Source organism: Oncorhynchus kisutch, linkage group LG5 (genome assembly GCF_002021735.2).
Source record: "Oncorhynchus kisutch isolate 150728-3 linkage group LG5, Okis_V2, whole genome shotgun sequence".
NCBI classification, from domain to species: domain Eukaryota; kingdom Metazoa; phylum Chordata; class Actinopteri; order Salmoniformes; family Salmonidae; genus Oncorhynchus; species Oncorhynchus kisutch.
Genome location: NC_034178.2, coordinates 5,559,031 through 5,578,218, shown reverse-complemented (window position 1 = coordinate 5,578,218; position 19,188 = coordinate 5,559,031). Strand labels below are relative to the sequence as shown.

Genomic DNA, 19,188 nt, shown 5'->3' with positions numbered 1-19,188 from the left:
TATGCCTGGCGAAAACCAAACACTGCATCCACAGTAAGAACCTCACACCAACGGTCAAGCATGGTGGTGGTAGTGGGATGGTTTGGGGATGCTTTGCTGCCCCAGGTCCTGAACAACTTGCCTTAATAGAAGGAACTGTTGGATTCTTGGTTAAACTTTGAACATTGCTATCCTAGAGACATGATACATCAGAAGTAAAACTATAGTCTCTGAGGGGTGAAAGATACTGTTTTTTACATCAGAAGTTAATGGTTATCTGTAGGAGCCAGACTAGCTTTGGAATGTGCTGAGTAGATGGGAGGAATTCACAGGATTGCTATAGGTGATACAGGTGGAGATCTTTGGATTAGGCATCAAGGGTGTTGAGGTCAGGTCAGATCACCTTAAGGGAGAAGGAATGGTTTATTACCCCATCACTTCGTCTTCCTGTCAAACCATTAAAGATGTAAGGATTGGAGAGAAGGAGGAGTGCCTAAGGGTGTGACATGGGTGATTTATGTGTTTTGTCTTGTCTAGGATTTTTTGAAGATGTATGGGGTTGTGTTCTTTTAGGTGTCTAGGTAAGTCTATGGTTGCCTGGATTGGTTCTCAATCAGAGGCAGGTGTTTATCGTTGTCTCTGATTGGGAGCCATATTTAGGCAGCCATTTTCTTTGGGTATTTTGTGGGTGATTGTTTCCTGTCTTTGTGTTTTATGCACCAGTTAGGACTGTTACGGTTTTCACGTTGATTGTTTCTGTAGTTTGTTCATGTTTGAGTTTTCTTATTAAAGAACCATGAACTATAACCATAATGCGTTTTGGACCGCCTCTCCTTCCCAGGAAGAAAGCCGTGACAGTATACATACTTGTGGTGGTGGAAACATGTATTTGTCTAATGCAGCTATATTGATCCTCTGGGAAGAATAAACCTGGTTAAGCTTCCATAATGCCTGCTGAGTTTTTTACTCTGAGAATTAGAACCTAACAGAACCATAAATTCTGCTCTGTATCAGAAAATTCTGCAGGAGAATGTCAGGCCATCTGTCTGTGAGCTGAAGCTGAAGCGCAGCTGGGTCATGCAGCAAGACAATGATCCAAAACACACAATCAAGTCTACATGAAAATGGCTAAAAAGCAACAAATTGTACGTTTTGGAATGGCCTAGTCAAAGTTCAGACCTAATCCCAATTGAGATGTTGTGGCAGAACATGAAATGAGCAGTTCATGCTTGAAAACCCACAAATGGCGCTGAGTTAAATCAGTTCTGCATGCAAGAGTGGGCCAAAATTCCTCCACAGAGATGTCAGACTGATCAACAACTACAGGAAGCATTTGGTTTCACTCATTGCAGCTAAAGGTGGCACAACCAGTTATTGAGTGTAAGGGGGATTGGGTGTTACATACCTTTGTTCATTAAATAAATAAAATACGTATAATTTAAAAAAAACATTTGTTAACTCAGGTTCCTTTTATCTAATATTAGGTTTTGGTTGAAGATCTGATAACGTTCCGTATAAAAAATATGCTTAAAATCAGAAAGGGGGGCACTTGTGCACGTGACATTAAAACCTGAAACTGAAACATTGTAGACCAATCTCCTGGTGTAGCGTTCCATTACACTATAGTGTGTTTTTTTTAACTTAAGCCTATAGACAAATTTGTTTACATCACTGTTAGTGAGCATTTCTCCAGAGCTGTTGCCAGATAATTTAATGTTAATTTCTCTACCATAAGCCGCCTCCAACGTCATTTTAGAGACTTTGGCAGTACGTCAGCCCAGTAGTTCCACAGGAACGACACATCCTGCTTCTTCACCTGCAAGATCGGCTGAGACCAGCCACCCGGACAGCTGATGAAACTGTGGGTTTGCACAACCAATGAATTTTTACACAAACTGTCAGAAACCATCTCACGGAAGCTCATCTGTGTGCTCGTTGTCCTCACCAGGGTCTTGACCTGACTGCAGTTCGGCATTGTAACCAACTTCAGTGGGCAAATGCTCACCTTCGATGGCCACTCTTCACAGATAAATCACGGTTTTAGATACGCAGACATTGTGTATATTGTCATGTGGGCGAGCAGTTTACTGATGTCAACGTTTTGAACATAGTGCCCCATGGTGGTTGTGGGGTTATGGTATGGCAAGGCATAAGCTATGGACAACGAACACGATTACATTTTATCGATTGCACTTTGAATGCACAGAGATACCGTGGCCCATTATTGTGCAATTCATCTGCCACCATGACCTCATGTTTCAGCATGATAATACACGGCCCCATGTCACAAGGATCTGTACACAATTCCCGGATGCTGAAAATGTCCCAGTTCTTCCATGGCCTGCACACTCACCAGACATGTCACCCATTGAGCCTGTTTGGGATACTCTGGATCGATGTGTATGACAGCATGTTCCAGTTCCTGCCAATATTCAGCAACTTCGCACAGCCATTGAAGAGGAGTTGGACAACATTCCACAGGCCACAACCTGATCAACTCTATGCGAAGGAGATGTCACGCTGCATTATGTAAATGGTGGTCACACCATATGCTGGCTGGTTTTCTGAACCACACCCCTAACTTTTTTCTTAAGGTATCTGTGACCAACAGATGCATATCGGTATTCCCAGAAATGTGAAATCCATAGATTAGCGCCTAAATAATTTATTTCAATTGAGTGATTTCTTTCTTTGAACTGTAACTGTTTTTAAAGTATTGCATGTTGCGTTTCTATTTTTGTTCATTTGTAGTTTCCTATTATATTCAACCTACCTACCTACCTACCTACACACACACACACACACACACACACACACACACACCACTGAGGTCCACGTCCACCACAGCCCATCCTGTGTGCAAACTAGACAAACCAGTCACCTCCCTACTGCCTCTCAACCGCACCCTGACAACATGTGGTCTGACCAGACGCTCTGTCCTTCACTCACCTTCGCTAACCAGGCTCATAGGATAATGAGTAACCTCCCTAACAATGTCTAGGCTGTAGCTCAGTGGGCTAACATAGAGCCTCTTCACACTACAAAGTGTAGCAGCAGACGGTATTTTGGAAGTAGCAGGTAGCCTAGCGGTTAGAGCATTGGGACAGTAATCGAAAGGTTGCTTGTTTGACTCCCCGAGCTGGCAAGGTGGAAAAAACGGCTGTTCTGGCCTTGAGCAAGGCAGTTAACACCCACAACATCTGTGCAGTGGATGTTGATTAAGGCAGCCCCCTGCACCAGAAGGGTTGGGTTAAATGGGGAAGTTGGTTGAATGCATTCAGTTGTACAACTGATCAGTGATCATCTTTCCCTTCCCTGGTGGTAGTGTATGACATAGTAATAAATCAGATGCAAAAAAAAAGGTTTTCATGGAACCAGATTATTTTTCTAATCAGGTCATATGGTTTAATGGCCTCGCAGTTCTTGTCCCGACAACAACTGTGATTTGACAAAAATAAACAGGGCTGAACTAGCTGTATGCAGGGTTGCAAGGTGTAGGCCAGTGGAGATCATCAACTAGATTGCGTGGTGTAGAGATCATCAACTAGATTGCATGGTGTAGAGATCATCAACTAGATTACGTGGTGTAGAGATCATCAACTAGATTACGTGGTGTAGAGATCATCAACTAGATTGCGTGGTGTAGAGATCATCAACTAGATTGCGTGGTGTAGAGATCATCAACTAGATTGCATGGTGTAGAGATCATCAACTAGATTGCGTGGTGTAGAGACTCTCAACTAGATTGCATGGTGTAGAGATCATCAACTAGATTGCGTGGTGTAGAGATCATCAACTAGATTGCGTGGTGTAGAGATCATCAACTAGATTGCGTGGTGTAGAGATCATCAACTAGATTGCGTGGTGTAGAGATCATCAACTAGATTGCATGGTGTAGAGATCATCAACTAGATTGCGTGGTGTAGAGATCATCAACTAGATTGCGTGGTGTAGAGATCATCAACTAGATTGCGTGGTGTAGAGATCATCAACTAGATTCAGCCGTGGGCCAATTGTTTCTTGAGCGGATAGTTGGGGGGCCTGAACATAATTACAAATAATAAGCCCAAACAGATATAATATTGGAATAAAAACGTAATACTTTCAAAACCTTGTTTTCTTTATTATTTTGGTTAGGTCAGAATGTTTGCTTATCACGCTGCACTTTGGTCTCCTTGTTATGACCAACGTGACACACGTGTCTCTATTATTCATGTGAATACTTGCGAACACATTTTCCAAATTAAAATCACTTGAAGCTGATTTTCATGTGTTTTTACATTTTTTTTTTGTATATCCAACAATGAACATAAAAAAAAAACATCTTGATTGTTTTGCTCAGAACATGGGGGGCCAAATAAAACCCTGGTGTAGACCTTTGCATCTGTAATTAAAATTATACTCATAAGGTTATCTGATCCTAGATCTGTGCCTGAGGGCAGACAGGAAATATAACACAGTGTAGTCAAAGTCGACATATTGGTAGTTAGTTAAAGGGCAGAAGTTGGGATAAAATACAAAAATAGCCAAACATTTATTAGTAGGCTACCAGAGTAAGCTATTGAAACCACTGACCAATGGTCTTTTTCAAGTGGCTCAGCATAGGGAGAGAGAGCAGTGGGGAAAAAGACAGTATCTTCTGTCTAGAACAAAGAGGACTGGATGAGAGAGAAAAGAGAAAGTAAATCAGCAGAAACAGACTGGCTTCCATTTAAAACACATACCCATGCGACACCAGAGGAGCAACCAAGCAACAAACACCAACACACACAGTGACACACACGCAAGCACACACACACACACACACACACACACACACACACACACACACACACACACACACACACACACACACACACACACACACACACACACACACACACACACACACACATTGAGCAGCCTCTCTACAGCCTCTCATTGGACACAAGTCTTTACGTTGTGCGATTTGATTGCTTTGCCTGCACAGTGCAATATTTGTACCATACAGTGTCCAGTGGTTCCATTTTAAGCAGTTTGACCACAGTAAAAGGCCAGCAACACTCCATATTATTCAGACCACTATGAAATGACACCAGACATTAGACACACTACATGACCGAAAGTATGTGGGCACCTGCTGGTCAAACATCTCATTCTAAAATCATGGGCATTAATATGGAGTTGGTCCCCCCTTTGCTGCCATAACAGCCTCCACTCTTATAGGAAGTCTTTCCACTAGATGTTGGGACATTGCTGCGAGGACTTGCTTCCATTCAGCTACAAGAGCATTTGTGAGGTTGGGCACTGATGTTGGGTGATTAGGCCTGGCTCGCAGTCGGCATTCTAATTCATTCCGAAGGTGTTCGATGGGGTTGAAGTCAGGGCTCTGTGCAGGCCAGTCAAGTTTTTCCACACCGATCTCGACAAACCATTTCTGTATGGACCTCGCTTTGTGCACTGTGGCATGGTCATGTTGAAACAGGAAAGGGCTTCCCCCAAATTGTTGCCACAAAGTTGGAAGCACAGAATCGTGTAGAATGTCATTGTATGCTGTATGCAAAATGCACAATGATTTTCATTGTGGGCATTTATTCGACCTTGGAACATTTAATGCAAATGTCACTTCAATTTGAAAAAATATGAATCATTGTTCATGTTTCGACAATTATTTTTAATGTATCATGAATAATTGAAGTTATTGACACTTTTCTACTATTATGTTGGGGACTTTTATTTAGAGCGTTTCCAAAATTCCGTGACCCGGAAGTTGAAGGAGAAGTTGATGATAACAACACAGCTAACCAGACATTCTCGCTATTAGAACGGTGACAAGAAAGGTAACTATCTGTGGTTAGTTAAGATAACCACCATTTGACCGTTAGACTTATCTCTACTGAATGACAGTGCATTAGCCACACATTTTCGAGTTGCTCAAGCGTAACTAACGTATTAGCTACAGTAGAGCATGATACTGATGGGTGACGTTAGCTAGTTAATGTTAGCTATATTCCTTGGTGATTTTCACAGTTAAAGGTCCGCCTAAATTGACATAGAATCTGCAAACTAGCTATGTAGTTAGTTACCAAACTTTGGTAACTAATGTTAGCGAGCATGTGTGCCAGTTAAGTTAGCTAGCTTCTTATGAACCGAACATGTTTAACGTTAATTTACATGGCAACGTTCTTGTGTACAGTAGCTAATCATGTCACAGTAGAAGAGGAAGTTAATAACGCCTTAGGTCTGTCTACATGACAACATAGACAAAGTTCTCTCTATTCAATTCAAATGGCTTTATTGTCAGGGGAAACATATGTTTACATTGCCAAAGCAAGTGAAATGGATAATAAACAAACGTGAAATAAACAATCAAATGAACAGTAAACATTACTCACAAAAGTTTCAAAGGAATAGAGACATTTCAAATGTCATATTATAGCTATGTAAAGTGTTAAAATGATGTGCAAATAGTTAAAGTACAGAAGGGAAAATAAATAAACATAAATATGGGTTGTATTTACAATGGTGTTTGTTTTTCACTGGTTGCCCTTGTGGCAACAGGACACAAATCTCTCTCTCTCTCTCTCTAGGCTCTTGTCACTCTGGGGACTCTTGGAGCTTCTCTCTCTCTCTCTCTCTCTCTGTGTGTGTGTGTGTGTGTGTGTGTGAGAGTGAAAGAGAAAGAGAGGAAAAAGTGAGTGTGTATTCTCTGCACCTCCTTGGAGGATGACCATGGAAGAGATGAGGATTGAAACCGAGACAAACTCCATGGTCTCCATGACGCTTTACGCTGTCATGTACCCAGTTTTTAACGAGGTAATGTGTGTGAGTGTTTTGTCTAATATAGATTCAGGTAAATGTTCAAGTAACACTCCGGGCCAGTGCGACCTAAAAGCTACTGGTCCAAATGAAAAACATACTGGCCGGGGCCAAGATCTCAAAGGATAGTGGATGATGCGTGCATCATTTAAATATCAGGTGGTTTGTTTTAAATTTGTGGGCTGAGCAAGCTAGCTTATAGCCTATAACCTACTCTCCATACACAAATAATAACATTTTAACTTGACAATGTAATATTTACATTGATTGTTTTGAGGGGGAAAAATAAAACTTGCGCAATCTCAAAAAGGGTGTTCTTGTTGGTGATTTTGAACAGTCAGTTCTAAGGCCCTTTAAAATCTGTTTTATCTTACTGTAACGACCCTGAGTTTATACGCTCGGAAATCGACCCTGCCGCACGAGCATGCTTTTGCGGCACAGTCGATAGTGCGCCGGACCTCGGGCTAGAAGGTCGAGGGTTCGAGACCTGCTTCCTTCTGTTTCATTACATTACGCTGAATTCTGTTTTCAAGGTTTTGTTTGTCCGTGTTTCCGAGTTTTCCTATAGTGTTTTCTGGTTTCCACTCTCTAAATCACACTTTTTCTTACAGAAAAACTAAAAAATGGGATGTTCTAAGTCCACAACAATTATTTTTCACGTGCTAGTTGGAAAACGTTTCGCAACAGAAACCGTTTACTCCAAATGCTGTGGATTTCCATTTGATTCTTAAACGGAAGTTGTAGTTCAGTCGTGTCTCTCATAAAAAAAAAAAAAATGAGTGGCTGGAAGAAGTTGAAATATGGAACCCTGTGGACTTCACTCCACTTTAGAGCATGGACAAAGTTATCATTTATAGATGTGCAGCTTGTGCTTAACCTAACGTAGCAGGCTTGTGCCAAACATTCGCAAACTATTCAGATTGGAATGGCAATGCGTGGAAACCATACAAATCAAATTGTATTTGTCAGATGATTGGTAAACAACAGGTGTAGACTAAAAGCAGTGGTGGAAAAAGTACTGAAAAGTCATACTTCAGTAAAAGTAAAGATACCTTAATAGAAAATAACTTGAGTGAAAGTATTAAAAGTAAACGGAATTGCTCAAATATACTTATGTATCAAAAGTATTAATTATTTCAAAGTCCTTATATTATGCAAAAGGGTGGTGAGTATGGCTCAGCATATTTAAAAATATATATATTTTTAACATTTACAGATAGCCAGGGGCACACTCCAAGACTTAGATATTAATTTAACAAACAAAGCATTTGTGTTTAGTGAGTCCGCCAGATCAGAGGCACCAGGGATGCTTTCTTGATAAGTGGGTGAATTGGACCATTTTCCTGTAAAAATGTAACGAGTACTTTTGGGTGTCAGGGAAAATGTATGGAGTAAAAAGTACATCATTTTCTTCAGGAATGTAGTGTAAAAGTAGTAGTGTAATAGTGTAAAAGTTGTCAAAAATAGTAAAGTACAGATACCCCCAAAAACTACTTAAGCAGTGCTTCAAAGTATTTTTACTTAAGTAACTTTACACCACTGACTAAAAGTGAAATTCTTACTTAGGGGTTCTTTCTTTTCCAACAATGGGGAGTTAACGATACACTATGCAGAAATCTCCCCGCCATTTCCTGGTTGCTAAAATTCGAATAGTTCGCCTAATTTCAGTTTGTGACAAAACAAACAAGTATAGGGTAGAGAATCATTGTGTAGACCTTATATTGAAATGCTTACTTACAAGCCCTTACCCAAAAATGCTTTAAGAAGTAAAAAAAAAAGAAAAAAAAGTGTTAAGTAAAAAATAGAAAATAAAGTAACAAATAATTAAACAGCAGCAGTAAAATAACAAGCGAGGCTATATACAGGGGGTACCGGTACAGAGTCAATGTGGAGGCTATATACAGGGGGTACCGGTACAGAGTCAATGTGGAGGCTATATACAGGGGGTACCGGTACAGAGTCAATGTGGAGGCTATATACAGGGGGTACCGGTACAGAGTCAATGTGGAGGCTATATACAGGGGGTACCGGTACAGAGTCAATGTGGAGGCTATATACAGGGGGTACCGGTACAGAGTCAATGTGGAGGCTATATACAGGGGGTACCGGTACAGAGTCAATGTGGAGGCTATATACAGGGGTACTGGTACAGAGTCAATGTGGAGGCTATATACAGGGGGTTACCGGTACAGAGTCAATGTGGAGGCTATATACAGGAGGCACCGGTACAGAGTCAATGTGGAGGCTATATACAGGGGGTACCGGTACAGAGTCAATATACAGGGGGTACCGGTACAGAGTCAATATACGGGGGGCACCGGTACAGAGTCAATGTGGAGGCTATATACAGGGGGTTACCGGTACAGAGTCAATGTGGAGGCTATATACAGGGGGTACCGGTACAGAGTCAATGTGGAGGCTATATACAGGGGGTTACCGGTACAGAGTCAATATACGGGGGGCACCGGTTAGTCGAGGTAATTTAGGTCATATGTACATGTAGGTAGAGTTAAAGTGACTATGCATAGATAATAAACAGAGAGTAGCAGCAGCGTAAAAGAGGGGTCTGGGTAGCCCTTTGATTAGCTGCTTGGGGGTAGAAGCTGTTAGGAAGCCTTTTGAACCTAGACTTGGCACTCTGGTACCACTTGTGTATGGTAGCAGAGAGAACAGTCTATGACCAGGGTGGCTGGAGTCTTTGACAATCTTTAGGGCCTTCCTCTGACACCGCCTGGTATAGAGGTCCTGGATGGCAGGAAGCTTGGCCCCAGTAATGTACTGGGCCATACTCACCAGCCTGTGTAGATCAGGTGCCTTGCAGTTGCGTACCAAGCGGTGTTGCAGCCTGTCAAGATGCTCTCAATGGTCCAGGCCACATTTTTTCAGCCTCCTGAGGGCAGGTGCTGTCATGCCCTTTTCACAACTGTGTGGGTGTGTGTGGACCATGATCATTCCTTAGTGATTTAGACACTGAGGAACTTGAAGCTCTCGACCTGCTTCACTACAGCCCCGTCTGTGGATGGGGGCGTACTCACCCCTCCGTTTCCTGTTGTCCACGGTCAGCTCCTTTGTCTTACTGACATTGGGGGAGAGGTTTTTGTCCTGGCACCACGCTGTCAGGTCTCTTTGCCTCCTCCCTATAGGCTGCGTCATCGTTGTCGGTGATCAGTCGTACCACCGTTGTGTTGTCAGCAAACTTGATGATGATGTTAGAGTCATGCACGTCCACGCAGGGTGTACAGGTGGGGACAAAGCACACACCCCTGAGGGGCCCCCGTGTTGATGATCAGCGTGCCGGATGTGTTGTTGCCTACACTCACCACTTGGGGGTGGCCCATCAGGAAGTCCAGGATCCAATTGCAGAGGCAGATGTTTAGTCCCAGGGTCGTGAGCTTGGTGATGAGTTTGGAGGCGACTGTGGTGTTGGTACATGGGACTATGGTACAACTTCCGTTTAAGAACCCAACAGCTTTTACGTTGAAGAGCGTTTGGAATAAATGGTGCGCACTCTTGCTGCCCGACAGATGATTCCACTCAAATGAGGCTGTGTGTATATAACGAACTAGCAGCTTCAGGAATTCCTGTTTTTTCATCAATTATATAGCCTTAATACAATATATTAATATTTTTCTCACTGACCCAAGCGGGCCACTGGTGTGGATGATTGACTTGCCCAGTGGGCTTCCAAAACCTCCCCGGACCAGCAGGCAGCCTTGTATGTCGAACCCTGGATGAGTGTGTTTGTTCTTGTCAGCCTCTAACGATGTGTGTGTGTGTTGGTTTGGCAGCTGGAGAGGATCAACTTGTCAGCTGCCCAGACACTGAGGGCAGCCTTCATCAAGGTAAGACACACAAACACACGATCCCTGACATCTAACCCCTTACCTCATAAACGTATGACCTTTGCCCTTACGTAACCGCTGGGCTCTGGTTGCAAGGATGGGCAGCTTGAATAATCAACAGGTGTAATTGTGTGTTGGTGTTGCTAGGCAGAGAGGGAGAACCCAGGCCTAACTCAGGACATCATAATGAAAATTCTGGAGAAGAAAAACGTTCAGATAAACTACACAGAGTCTCTGCTGCGCATGGCTGCAGATGACGTGGAAGGTGTGTGAGTGTAGAAAAGTACCAGCACTAAGCATCTGCTTACAAGAGATTCAGTATGTTTATAGTTGTTTATTAAAATATACTCCTATGTCCTATTCCCTGTGTGTGTGTGTGTGTGTGTGTGTAGAGTTCTTAGTGGACAGGCCAGAGCAGGAGTTCCAGGACCTAAATGAGAAATCCAGAGCACTGAAACACATCCTCAGTAAGATACCTGATGAGATCAACGACAGGGTACGCTTCCTACAGACAATTAAGTGAGTACACGCACACAGTATACACTAACACACACACCTTCATGAGCATGCCCTTGACATCCTGCTTCTTGATTGGTGTTGGTTGTTGTTTTCCATAGAGACATCGCCAGTGCTATAAAGGAGCTCCTGGATACAGTCAATAACGTCTTTAAGAAATACCACTACCAGAACCGTAGGGTAAGACACACAGAGATGTGGAATATACACTGAGTGGACAAAACAGCTCTTTCCATGGCATAGACTGAGCAGGTTAATCCAGGTGAAAAGCTATGTTCCCTTATTGATGTCACTTGTTAAATGAACTTAAATCAGTGTAGACAAATAGGAGGAGACGGGTTCAAGAAGGACATGGATTGTGTGTGTGCGCCATTCAGATGGTGAATGGGTAAGAAAAAATTTGATGTGCTTTTAACCAGGGTATGGTTAAAGGTGCAAGGCGCACAGATTTGAGTGTGTCAAGAACTGCAACGCTGCTGGGTTTTTCACGCTCAATAGTTTCCTGTGTGTATCAAGAATGGTCCACCACCCAAAGGACATCCAGTCAACTTGACACAAACTGTGGGAAGCATTGGAGTCAACATGGGCCATCGTCCCTGTGGAACGCTTTCGACATCCTTGTAGAGACCACACCCCGACGAATTGAGGCTGTTCTGAGGGCAAAAGGGGTTGCAACTCAATATTAGGAAGGTGCTCCTAATGTTTTGTACACTCAGTGTGTTTCTTCCTTATCTTTAATGTGATCAATGGCTGCAAGGAGAGCTGATATCATTGTGAAGGCGATGTTCACAGCTGTCTGTCTATTCTGTGTGTCCAGGCTCTTGAGCACCAGAAGAAGGAGTTTGTCAAATACTCCAAAAGCTTCAGCGACACCCTCAAAACATACTTCAAAGATGGAAAGTGAGTAATGTAGTGTAGATTCATAAGGAAGCTGAATAGATGGTTATATGCTTATCGAAAGCCTTGAATTGTGATTGGGGGATTTTTTTCCTTCACAAAACAGCACTTACTAAACCCACAGCAAAAATACACTGAACAAAAATGTAAACGCAACATATAAAGTGTTGGTCCCATGTTACATAAGCTAAAATAGAAGGTCCTAGAAATGTTCCATATGCACAAAAAGCGTATTTCTCTCAAATGTTCTGCACAAATTTGTTTATATCCCTGTTAGTGAGCATTTATCTTTTGCCAAGATAATCCATCCACCTGACAGGTGTGGCATATCAAGAAGCTGATTAAACAGCATGATCATTACACAGGTGCACCTTGTGCTGGGGACAATAAAAGGCTACTCTAAAATGTGCCGTTTTGTCACACAACACACTGCCACAGATGCCATGTTTTGGGGGAGCGTGCAATTTGCATGCTGACTGCAGGAATTTCCCCCAGAGCTCTTGCCAGAGAATTGGGAATTTGACAATATGTCCAACCGCAGACCACATGTAACCACACCAGCCCAGGACCTCCACATCCAGCTTCTTCACCTGCGGGTATGTCTGAGACCAGCCACCTGGACAGCTGGGTTTACACAACACGAAGAATTTCTGCAGAAATTGAACCGTCTCAGGGAAACTCATCTGGGGCGGCAGGGTAGCCTAGTGGTTAGAGCGTTGGACTAGTAACCGGAAGGTTGCAAGTTCAAAACCCCCGAGCTGACGAGGTACAAATCTGTCGTACTGCCCCTGAACAGGCAGTTAACCCACTGTTCCTAGGCCGTCATTGAAAATAAGAATTTGTTCTTAACTGACTTGCCTAGTTAAATAAAGATTTAAAAAAAAAAATCTGCATGCTCGTCGTCCGCCACCAAAGCCTTGATCTAACTGTAGTTTGACGTTGTAACAGACTTCAGTGGGCAAATGCTTACCTTCGATGGCCACTGGCACACTGGAGAAGTGTGCTCTTCACGGATGAATCTCGGTTTCAACTGTACCGGGCAGATGGCAGACGTGTATATTGTCATGTGGGCGAGTGGTTTACTGATGTCAACGTTGTCAACAGAGTGCCCCATGGTGGCGGTGGGGTTATGGTATGGCAAGGCATAAGCTATGGACAACGAACACAATTGCATTTTATTGATGACAATTTGAATGCACAGAGATACCGTGGCGAGATCTGGCCCATTGTCGTGCCATTCATCCGCCACCATCACCTCATGTTTCCGAATGATAATGCACGGCCCCATGTCGCAAAAATCTGTACACAATTCCTGGCAACTGTTCCAGTTCTCTTCAATATCCAGCAACTTTCCACAGCCATTAAAGAAGAGTTGGACAACATTCCACAGGCCACAATCAATAGCCTGATCAACTCAATCCCCAGTTCAAAACTATTTTTCCCAGTCGCATTTCGTTTTTTTCCCGAGTTCCCTGTTCTCTTGAACGCACTGAAGTCAGAATTCTGAAATTTCCGAGTTCCTAGTTGTTTTGAACACGGCATTAGTCGTTCCTTGCCTTGCCTCCGGTGAGACTGACCAGATATAGGGGACACCGTCTTCCACCTGATGGCAAAACAAGTCAAACAACAACAAATTCATGTTGTTCCTATGACCAGAGAAAATGAAATATTCCTCGATATATTCAAATAGACACGATGAGCTGCTAATAACAATATAACCGCAGGGCTAATAACAATATAACCGCAGGGCTAATAACAATATAACCGCAGGGCTAATAACAATATAACCGCAGGGCTAATAACAATATAACCGCAGGGCTAATAACAATATAACCGCAGGGCTAATAACAATATAACCGCAGGGCTAATAACAATATAACCGCAGGGCTAATAACAATATAACCGCAGGGCTAATAACAATATAACCGCAGGGCTAATAACAATATAACCGCAGGGCTATCGATACACTTGGCTACTAATTAATCACAGCTGCAGCGCGAGTGGTAGTACAGAGTACGTTTTATGTTTTGTAATTGTGCTGAATAAAAACAGTATTGACAGTGCTGAATAAAAACAGTATTGACAGTGCTGAATAAAAACAGTATTGACAGTGCTGAATAAAAACAGTATTGACAGTGCTGAATAAAAACAGTATTGACAGTGCTGAATAAAAACAGTATTGACAGTGCTGAATAAAAACAGTATTGACAGTGCTGAATAAAAACAGTATTGACAGTGCTGAATAAAAACAGTATTGACAGTGCTGAATAAAAACAGTATTGACAGTGCTGAATAAAAACAGTATTGACAGTGCTGAATAAAAACAGTATTGACAGTGCTGAATAAAAACAGTATTGACAGTGCTGAATAAAAACAGTATTGACAGTGCTGAATAAAAAGTCATAAAACAGCAGCTCTTTGCTGTATTCTTTGTCAGTCTCTCTCTGCTCATGGTTTTTATAAGTGATGAAATCTCACGTAGCTTGTATCAAACTTTGCTGGAAGTTGTAGGTACACTCGATTTAGCCACAGATCTGCCGGTGCGCAGGGCTTCTGAATCAAGTGCACCGCCAATTGCGCCATCGACCGGTTGGTGACCACTGCCTTATATGAACTGGAACTCAGTAAAATCTTTGAAATTGTTGCATGTTGCGTTTTATATTTTGTTCAGTGTACATTAATACTAATAATATTAGTAGTGGGAATGTTCTTACTAACTGTTTATTTTACGATGACCATGAGAAACCAATGATTTAATCAGGTTTGAAATGTCAGGGCTATTTTGAACAACTGTTTTGCTGACATTGCGTTTTTGTTTTATTTGCAGTCGTTAAATAACAATATAAATGAACCATCCTTGTTTCCAGGGCGATCAACGTGTTCATCAGTGCGAACAGACTGATCCACCAAACCAACCTCATTCTGCGGACCTTCAAGACCGTCGTATAGGTACAATAAGAGTGTGTGAGACATAGTTAGAGAGTTCTAGTTGGATATAACCTGTTGTTGCATGAACATTGGCATTGAGGGCTTCCATAATTTTAAAGTAGACAAGTGTGTGGCGATTCCTATGGGTTGGGAGGTATCAGCCAATGAATGAGCAGAGCATTGGCTGCTTCTTCAAATTGGGTTACCCAGTTTGTAAATGGCTTTAAGCTGTATCACTGCCATCTAGTGGCCACAATAAATGAATGATGCACAAGATTTGGTTCAGGACTCCAGTACTGCAGGTGGCAGTAATTCACCATTATAAAGTTTATGCTTTTTTAAAAACACAACAAAGAAGACAATTGACTACTTCAAAATGGAGATAGCACAGGCAGTGCCATTGAGGCTGTCACAGAAGCCATAATGGGACAGACACAAAGTTGAGATCTCTAACGAACTCTATGGTGGGAGATTGTTTATTATGCTGGTGCTACTGTCTATATGTCCACTGACAGCCTCCTCTCTCTTCAAATCTAATTTTATTAGTCACATACACGTGTTTAGCAGATGTTATTGCGGGTGTAGTCGAAATGCTTGTGCTTCTAGATCCAACAGTGCACTAACATCTAACAGTTTCACAAGATATACCCAAAATACATGTACATCTGAGTAAGAAATGGATTAAGAATATATATACATATGTCAGAGCAGCATTGGACTAAGATACAGTGGCATAGTATAGAGTACAGTATATACATATGAGATGGGTGATGCAATATTTACAAACAATTAAAGTGACTTAAGATACCGCAGAATAGTACAGTTTACGCATATGAGATTAATAATGCAAGATTCGGAGAGACATTACGTCCTTGATTAAAGTGGCTAGTGTTTCATTTCCTTAAAAATGGCCAGTGATTCCTAATATGTCTATAGGCAGCAGCCTCTGATGTGCTGGAGATGGCTGTTTGACAGTCAGTGTGTCACGGCTGACAAGGAGGGGAAGGTAGGAATCCGGCGCAGAGAGCAGAGGGTTCACGGAGAAATGCACTTTAATCCGGCACAAAATGGTCATGCCCAAAACACAGGGCGGAAAACACAGTCCAACCCAAAACACAGGGCGGAAAACACAGACCAACCCAAAACACAGGGCGGAAAACACAGACCAACCCAAAACACAGGGCGGAAAACACAGTCCAACCCAAAACACAGGGCGGAAAACACAGTCCAACCCAAAACACAGGGCGGAAAACACAGTCCAACCCAAAACACAGGGCGGAAAACACAGTCCAACCCAAAACACAGGGCGGAAAACACAGTCCAACCCAAAACACAGGGCGGAAAACACAGTCCAACCCAAAACACAGGGCGGAAAACACAGTCCAACCCAAAACACAGGGCGGAAAACACAGTCCAACCCAAAACACAGGGTAGCAACGGTCCGGAGCACAACAACGCCTCCGATACAAGACGTGAACTAAAATTAATCCCGCACAAACAAGGGCGGGCTACACAAGTTTAAATAGGAAAGCAAATCAAGACATCACAAACAGGAACAGGTGTAACTCATAAGACTAAACTAACAGAAAAGGGAAAAGGGGATCGGTGGCGGCTAGCAGGCTGGTGACGACGACCGCCGAGCACCGCCCCAACAGGCAGGGGAGCCAACTTCGGCGGGAGTCGTGACACAGGGGTGTAGTCTAGAATGCAATACAGTATATACATATGAAATGGGTGATGCAATATGTAGACACAATTTAAAAGTGACTAAGATACCGTAGAAGAGTGCGGTTTATACATATGAGATGAGTAATGCTAGATACGGAAAACATTATTCAAGTGGCTAGTGATCCATTTCTTAAAGTGGCCAGTGATTTCTAATCTATGTCTCCTGTGTTTGTGTCTTTGTCTGAATGTGTGTGTAGGCTTGCCTTGGAGAGGCCATCCAATCTTCCAACAAAGCAACATTAAAAATGGCATATGATCGGAGAGCACCTTCTACCAGATTTAAATGTACAATAGAGGCTTGATTTTGACCAGACAGTTGTAATTTATACCCTTGAGGTGCGTTCAAAAAGGCTGATGTTAGCAGTGAAATACGTCAGCTTTTAAACTGTTAGCTAACGTTAGTGAATGTTTTAATGGCCAAAAGCTAGCTGAAGAACTTCAGCATATGTGATAGCTTTTTTAGTTATCCCTAGCTACTGTTTAATTGTGTGAATCAGCATTTTAAAAGTTTTAGGACAGTCTTGCTGATCAGGCTGTGACGATAACAGTATGACAATATTTTTTTCAATTTTTCTTTGGTCCTATAAAAACTTGCTGTATGTAAAATATTCTGTGCTATATCTTAGAAATTAAATAAATGTGACAAGATAATGATATTTGTTTCTAACATTAGGGCTCTTTATCTAAAGATGTAAAATGAGCTTTTTGTTTCTTGCCATGTTATTAATGATACTGGTATCTTCCTGGCCCTACTTGTTGAACACACACCTGGTCTTGTTAGAAGTAGAGGAGACGAGGCATTTGTCAGACTAATAATTGCCATTTTTGATAATATATATTCATGTGATTACTTTACGTTAGGCTCAAGGTAGAAGTTGCCCCTAACCACATATCTAGGATCAGATTACCTTTCCCCAATCCTAACTTTACCTGTTACTGGGATGAAGAATACAGTTAGCTCCAAAAGTATTTCATTTTTTGTTGTTTTGGCTGTGTACTCTAGCATTTTGGGATTTGAAATGATACAATGACTATGAGGTTAAAGTGCAGACTGTCGGCTTTAATTTGAGGGTATTTTCATCCATATCGGGTGAATTGTTTAGAAATTACAGCATTTTCTATACGTAGTCCTCCCATTTTAGGGGACCAAAAGTATTTCATACAAATTAACTTGTGTATTAAAGTAGTAAAAAGTATTTGGTCCCATATTCATATCACACAATGACTACATCAAGCTTGTGACTACACAAATATCACCCCCCCCCCCCCTCCCTAAAATATGCTAACGTCCCCTGTTATTGTAATGGTGAGAGGTTAGCATGTTTTAGGGGTATGATATTTGTGCATCTGTAACTTTCTCACTCATCATTATTCACGATGCATTCAGAATGATCCATAATCATGGTAGTATCCACATCAATGTAGAAGTGTATTCTATGACAGTCTGCACTTTAATCTCATCATTTCAAATCCAAAGTGCTGCAGTACAGAGCCAAAATGACAACGGCAGCAAAAATTCACTGTTCCAATTCTTTTTGAGCTCACTGTATCTGACCCTGTGTCAGTGTTTAGGGGCAATTTAGCCTCTTAATCATGCTTTCAGAACGGAAACGGCTTTCACTACCTACTGTGCATCTCAAGTGTCTCCCTCTCTTAAGAGAAAGCAATATGATGTTCTAACCCTACTGGGTATGACCTTTCACCTGTCCAGTCTTTACAGAGTAGTGCAGAGGAAGGGAGCGGTGTGAGGAGAGGAAACCTTGTTTGATTATTGAGATGCACCCGTATTCTACTCTCTATTAGAAGACTGAAAACCAAAAGACTTCGGGGTAGGGGCGGACTAGGGAGGGATCGATTTGGGATTCAAAAAGTAACATTCCCACACTGTCTGTGTGTGTAGCTACAGAGAGCATGACTGAGGAGAGAGGAGGGTTTGTAAAAGGAGTCTGTCCCTGATGTTTAAAGATGAAGGGATAGAAATGGCTCCAGGTTGAAGCTGTCTATATTTAACTGATACTGTATGTCTGGTGGCAAATGTTCAATAAATCATTTCCTAATTATGCAGTTTGTGTTTAGGGGGAGACAAGAAGAGATTTTTCTTAAGACTACCCATTTACCCCATGGGATTTTCCATGAATGGAGTACATCAGATAGTGTTTTATTGTCTGTTTACACAGACAGTTGCCTCATCATAAAACCTAAACTTGTTCCATTTTCTGTTCCAGAGATCTAGTGCTTAGCCCCTAACCCCTCTCCTCTTGTGTATTTCTGAAAGGATTGTATTGGTGGAACCAGACCTGGGTTAAATTACTAATTAAATATCTCAATTACTTTCACATACATTTCAAAGTAAGTATTCAGATATACTTTTATTTGAAAAGACAAGTAGCTGAATATTGGAAAGTACCTCATTGAAGAGCTTTTTTGTTTACTGGCAGGCAGGTATAACTTTAAGGAAGTAGTTACCTTATATTTCCTGATTGAGAACAATAATAAGTAT

General features: G+C 42.0%; 1 protein-coding gene across 2 annotated transcripts; it reads left to right on the top strand.

Moving 5' to 3' along the window:
* The first annotated feature begins 5,716 nt into the window (after nucleotides 1-5,716).
* LOC109890554 (programmed cell death protein 10-B) lies at nucleotides 5,717-18,748 on the top strand. 2 transcript variants are annotated; one of them, XM_020482478.2, is made up of 9 exons: nucleotides 5,717-5,798; nucleotides 6,549-6,774; nucleotides 10,566-10,619; nucleotides 10,767-10,884; nucleotides 11,012-11,138; nucleotides 11,237-11,315; nucleotides 11,953-12,035; nucleotides 14,900-14,981; nucleotides 16,886-18,748. In XM_020482478.2, exons 2-8 carry the CDS (start codon nucleotides 6,685-6,687, stop codon nucleotides 14,979-14,981), a joined length of 633 nt encoding a protein of 210 aa, XP_020338067.1. In that variant the 5' UTR covers nucleotides 5,717-5,798; nucleotides 6,549-6,684; the 3' UTR covers nucleotides 16,886-18,748. The 2 variants fall into 2 exon arrangements, with proteins under 2 accessions (XP_020338067.1, XP_020338068.1); XM_020482479.2 differs by having other exon boundaries at nucleotides 5,723-5,798; nucleotides 6,520-6,774; nucleotides 16,886-17,344.
* Nucleotides 18,749-19,188: the final 440 nt, after the last annotated feature.

What these genes read in the sequence shown, in the direction of transcription:
- LOC109890554 (XM_020482478.2), top strand. Translation starts at nt 6,685, where the DNA reads ATGACCATGGAAGAGATGAGGATTGAAACCGAGACAAACTCCATGGTC. An exon ending in GGCTGCAGATGACGTGGAAG is followed by an intron (nt 10,885 to 11,011) that starts GTGTGTGAGTGT and finishes GTGTGTGTGTAG; the next exon opens with AGTTCTTAGTGGACAGGCCA. An exon ending in ACATACTTCAAAGATGGAAA is followed by an intron (nt 12,036 to 14,899) that starts GTGAGTAATGTA and finishes CCTTGTTTCCAG; the next exon opens with GGCGATCAACGTGTTCATCA.